General features: G+C 41.1%; 1 protein-coding gene across 2 annotated transcripts in view; it reads left to right on the top strand.

Moving 5' to 3' along the window:
- SRGAP1 (SLIT-ROBO Rho GTPase activating protein 1) overlaps positions 1-6,000 on the top strand; it is a 266,543-nt gene that overhangs the window by 218,412 nt on the left and 42,131 nt on the right. The window contains exon 12 of one of the 2 annotated variants that reach the window (XM_032420257.1): positions 3,835-3,868. In XM_032420257.1, coding sequence (XP_032276148.1) covers positions 3,835-3,868 — 34 coding nt within the window. Of the gene's footprint in view, positions 1-3,224; positions 3,328-3,834; positions 3,869-6,000 lie in introns of both variants that reach the window. The other variant, XM_032420256.1, reaches the window with a different exon arrangement.

Below are 6,000 nucleotides of genomic sequence, written 5' to 3'. Positions count from 1 at the left end.
TGTGTGTGTGTGTGTGTGTGTGTGTGTGTGTGTGTGTGTGTGTGTGTTGCAGTAATTGGCAAGCTGATTTTCAAGGCTCTATAATGTTCCTGCATTTAGAACACTGGGGTGTGTGTGTGTGTTGCAGTAATTGGCAAGCTGATTTTCAAGGCTCTATAATGTTCCTGCTGGGCAATTTATTAAAAAGGAAGCCCTCTTCTTGGTGAACCAACTAGAAGGATACAGCTAATGACTTGTCTGCACCTCACGGAAATACTGAGGTTTTGTTTCCTTCCCCGTGTCAGTGACAAAGAGGAGTATTACTTCTGCGTAGTAATAGGCAATTTATGGAGCTTTTTTCATATATATGATCTCTGTGCTACCAACTGTTCTACTTTTGTCTCTATATTATAATTAACATAAAGCACTTCGAAAAAAGATCTCTTTTTAAAAGAAAGGAATGCAAATACACGAATTTGCAATGAGAACTGTCACTGCCAAACAGACTAGATACGCACATCGACCTGACTTGTACTTCCTCTCATCCACATGGGCGTCCTACACAGGAGCCGGATTACCTGCAAGTCGTTGGGGGCCGGCAAACCAGAGCGCGCCATACCATTCCAGGGTTGGCTGGCGCGGCCCTGATTCTGTTCACCGGATGAGTGCACAGGAAAGCCAGTGCCGTCAGGGGCCTGAGAAGCCGCCTCTGCCGCTGAAAGGACTTTGATAAGTGCTCCGGCACTTTGTTTTCCTGTCAGGTTTCTCTCCCAGTGGTAGTGTCGTCACACTCGCCTCATACTTTAGAATCGCCAGGAGAGGCAACTTGCAGGCCTCTGGTAGACAACTCAAAAGACAGGTCTTCACGTGCCCCAACCAGGAGCCACACTGCTTCTCTCGGTCATGCAGGAACAATGATCTAGCTCTACTAAGGGGCTTTGGCTCCAGCCACAAGATTTGCTTGACCGAGTCGGTGACAGAACGAGATGAGCCTGTGTCCTTATCCCCTTAGCTTCGTCAACGGCTCCAGATGTCACCAAGTGTGCAGCACTGCTGGACCTTGTAATAACCATGTTTTCTGGTTTCTCTATTGAATGCTTTGATGTCTTGGGGCCTTGCTGACCTTGGAGGGACTACTACCCCCAAGGTTAGCCAATTCATAGAAATAGGTCATGCTCACAAGTATGCCTTTTGTGTGCAAACCAACCAGTCCAGACGCATACTGTCAACTGCATCCTTTATCAGGCTTTCACATTCAAGGTCACTCTCCCCCTTCCCTGATCACCACATTTTGTGGTGTGGTGTACCAGACAACTGGGAATAGTCCCTATTCCCCAGAGCCCCCCAAACTTACTCAACCTAGCCAGTCCTAGACCTGCTTACCCTCCCTCGCACATTCCTTCCCATGGAAACCACAGCATTGCCCGAACGCCCTCTGCCTCCCCATCTACTCTGGTGCTTCCCCATGTACCCCTCCCCGGTGGAGTAGCCTGCCCCCTCCTCTTGGGCAGTGTGGGTAACAAACTGTCTTTTCAATGGCCTTTGCTTCTGATCTGGTGGCCTCACCATCCCTGAATAAAAATAAAGTCTACATTTTAAAACACTTGTAAAATAATGAGGGGCACCTGCGTGGTGCATTCGGTTGGGTATTGATGCTTGGTTTCGGCTCAGGTCGTGATCTCAGGGTAGTGAGATCCAGCCCAGCATTGGGTTCTCTGCTGAGTGTAGAGTCTGCTTGAGGCTCTCTTTCCCTCTCCCTCTGCCCCTCCCCTCCACCCCCTAAAATAAATTATTTTTAAAAATCTTTAAAAAATACTTATAATGAAAAGAGTGGATGAAATCAATCACATAAGGTTAAAAAACTCCTTGGTGGGTAGTTGTTTTGGTTTTTATGCCTACCAGATCCTTTCCCCTGTGAATAGCCTAGAATTCAGTATATAAAAGAGATTTCGGGAATTTCACCAGTGGCAGGACGTGATATACTGCCTGGTAGAAGTTTCCATATTCACTTCTAGACTCTTGCAAAAACTCCTCTTAACCTCTCAAGCACATGGGGCTTCTGGTGCTGTTCACTATACACCCCGTTAATCCTTTGAGCCCACCTGCTGGTTGAGTCTTAGAATTTGGCTATGGAAGGCTGTCACCTTTGCTCCCCTACCTCTCTTGATAGCTAAAGAATGTGGTAATATCTTATGAATCTAGTCAGGCTTCCTCATATTCTTGGGATTTTGTTTCTAACCTGGCCTTTCTGAATGCCAATGAACTAAAAAGGTAATTCTTCCTAGACAGTTTGCAGCATAATGAAGGGCTTTACCTAATTTCCAAGTGTGATGTATGCCCTCATATAAGCCTTCCAATGAAGAAGGAGTTAAAATTGGAATGTCTGGAGAACAGTGCTGGGACTCTTCTTCCCTGTGTACCATTCAGCACAGGTGGAGAAGCTGAGTCAGGTACTTCTGGCCCTCTGCTCTAGAGGAAGAGGACAGAAGAGGCCCCCTCTCTCCATGACAGAGCAAGATGATGCAGGGTCTGAATGGAGTACGTGGGGCACCGGATGTGTGTATGTTAGAGAGACTGGCTCAGCCACCAAAGCAGACTGGAGATGGAGAGTCCAGAGCAGAATAAAGGGTGTATCCTAATGCTCTACAAATATTTAAGTGATGAGATAGTTTGTTACAAAGAAATAGTCATTCGTATGAGCCTGTATCTACCCCCTCCCTGAGAAAACATTGAAACCAAACTCATTTTTCACTTGTGACTACATTAATACTTACTTTTTTGCATAAAATAAAACCCCATTAATATCTGAGGGATACTGAACAGATGTGATGTTACTTGCATTGACGAATTATGTTGTAACTAAAAATATTATATTTAATTTCTCATATTGGGATTTATCAAGAGCCCTGATTTTTATGACTCACTTTGTCTTCCGTGTGACTCATAAGCCAGTCGGGTTTGTAACACTTGGCCAGATAGCTCACAGTTCCATTTTTAAACAAACTAGCAAACAAATGTCATATACAATATACAAGAGAAGGGTAGTCTGAATGAAGAGTTTGTATCGCTTTTGATCACATAAGTAAAAGTAAATAAATGGGAAAAGGGAAGGACTCTTTTCCCCACATGGGTGGGGGTGGAGAGGGTGCACGAGAAATCCTGTTTTGTGATTTTGATGTGACCTATGGGTATTTCATTTATTGTTTGATTTCTGCATGCTCAGTAATTATATTCCCTTCCCTTAGGCCTCCAAATGTTCCCCCTAAGCCCCAGAAACACAGGAAGTCCAGACCCCGCTCACAGTATAATGCTAAGTTGTTTAATGGGGATTTGGAAACGTTCGTCAAGGTACTGGCACCGGCCATCTGGGTGGCTGCTCTCCACGCTTCCTACTGTAATGGCCTCAGCCTCCCATAGAAGGAGGCAGGTCATTATGTCCAGGTCTGTCCTGGGGCTCTTTGCTTTCCCAGAAAATCAATATAATATTTCCTGAAGTCAGAGAGGAAAGAATATTTGGTTTGAGTGCCTTCAGAAGAGGAAATAAATGTGGGTATTATGCTGGCAAAAGAGAAAGCCCTCTTTCTTTCTTTAAAAAAAAGCCATAATTTGTGCAAAGAGGAAAAGAGCTACCTGATAAAATATTTTGTTTTTACTCGTGCAAATTAGACGGCACAAAATATATTTTTAAAGTATATTGTTAGGGTAGCTCTGAAGCACAGCAAGAGTTTCGATTTCCCGTGACTTGAGGAATTCATTATATTGGATAAATTGTAAGACCCTGCAGTCTGTATCTTGTATCTCTGCTGTGTTTACTCTGTCTTCTTTTTCATCCTGTATTTCTGATAATGCTTCTAGCCGAGGACGAAGGAACTCACACGCGAGACATCAGGTACAGTGCTGCAGGGAGGCGAGGGCGCAGCCTCTTTTGCTCTTGGTATCGTTTTCAAATCATAATCGTGCTTGGCTTTAATTACATTTTTAAGGTCTTTGAAAGAAAAATGTTTGCAGTTGGAAATTAGGTTTAAAAATAGGCTTTACTATTTATGGCTTCCTACCTATTTACTATAGAAAGGAGTTATAGAAATCAAATGCTGACTTAAGAGGAATTGTCTCTTCTAGTAAAAGTGGATAAACGCTTAGTTTTTACATTACATATTTGACAATTGTACCAAATTTGAGTCAAGGGCTTTTGTTAAGGCAAGTCAGTGTTAAATACCAAATGCACATTAATGCTGGATTATGGACCCTCAGATAAATTATACAAAAAAGAGAAGAGCTTTCTCTTTCGTGGCTAACATTTTATGTCATGGACTCCAGTGTTTCTGAAGACTAAATTTATGTAGGAAATCACATCATTAGTAACCTCCCTTAATAGTATGTTATAGATGTCTTAGTTTCTTTAAAGACAGATCTTCTATCGAGTATGTGCTCTAATGGTTAAAAAATGTGTGTATGTGCGTGTGGCATGTACACACGGACAGACACATACATACATACATGCATACATACAGAGAGAGATTGAGAACCTCTGGCAGCCTTAAAAACAAGCCCTACCTTGGCATTAAGTGAAAAGCCACTGGACAACCTAAATCGCAATCACAAACCCACTGCCATAAGCCTCCAAAGAGCCTTGTTGGCTCTAATTTAATATAAAATTATTGTCAAATTTGATTAGCTAGCTTCCCAGCCCAAGGCTTATAAGCAGGGGCAAATTAGCTGGAGGGAAGGGAAGATAAAGATAAGATGAAAGGACTGAGATATGCAGCTGATGGTCTGGCAGAGAAAGAATAGAGAAAAGCTCAAAGAAACAAGGATATGATTCCATTATATTTGATAACACAGTACAAGAATGACTGCCTAAGATGATAGGACAGCTCATATTATATTTTTAAAAGATTTTTCATTAAGAACAATTAATGGAAACCAAATTTAGGTATTAAAGAAGGCGTAAACCAGTTATCATGGGAAATTCACTTAGGTGAGCTCTTCCATGTCCCAGATGGCATATTAAAGAATCTTTGGTCGTAGAAGCAAAACAGTGGATACAGAGATCTCTGCCCTTCTGGGAAGTGCTCCATCCCTTGAGGTCCCCACAATATCACTGTGAGAAAGCAAGAGCAAACCATTTTTCCTTTTTCCCATGGGGAAACTGAGGCACAAAAGGACCCCCCCCCCTTTTTTGTTTGTTATTTGTTTGTTTGAATGGTGGGTGGAGCACAGCCCATTGTTTCACTTCTTGTAAACTATTTTCTGCCAAAGCATCTGGCATCCATGAAATTAAATTAAAACACACACACTTATTACTTTTTGACCACAAAATTCATTGTATCTGAATAAAATACTGATGGTAAGCAAAAGATTAGCGATTATCTGAGTAAAGGTAAAGACGAAAATGTTTTTGGAATAATGTGAAAACTTAAAGACATTTTTATTTAGAACTTTCTTAGTGCAAACATTTTTCTTTTAATAACATTTTATTCTTTCTTTTTGTTTTAATACTAAGTTTGGCAGAGGTGCAAACTAATATTCTCCTTTTATCACTTTACATTTAAGTATCTGTTGCTCTTTTAGATTACAGTGTTAAGTGAATCCGTCATATAAGGGTTACTTCCCCTAAAACAGACTTGTATCTTAAAGAAAAATCCCCTCACATGTTCAGTAAGTGTTGATGTAATTACATCACTATTCTTGAGCCAACTAGTCCACACTAAAGAGTTTTTATTCTTAAAGGACCTTCTCTAAGAAATTAATAAAGTATATATCCCTAAAACTAACTAATTAGAGAAACTTAATACAGTCTCGAGAAGTGACTGAAGCATTAACTGGTTTACATACTGATTAGATGGTCTTAAAACCTAAAATAAAACTATTCCTCAAGGAGTGTATTAGCCATTCTAGGAATAGTAAAGAGTTTAAATGGCTCAGCTGCATTATTCCCAATCCTTCCCCTGTTACTTAATTGGAAAGGTTAGTAGATTCTGAATTGTTCTCATATATTATGACAACCAAATTCTTCTTGTG

This window comes from Phoca vitulina, unplaced genomic scaffold (genome assembly GCF_004348235.1).
Source record: "Phoca vitulina isolate PV1807 unplaced genomic scaffold, GSC_HSeal_1.0 scaffold23, whole genome shotgun sequence".
NCBI lineage: Eukaryota > Metazoa > Chordata > Mammalia > Carnivora > Phocidae > Phoca > Phoca vitulina.
This window is presented reverse-complemented; position numbering and strand designations above follow the sequence as displayed.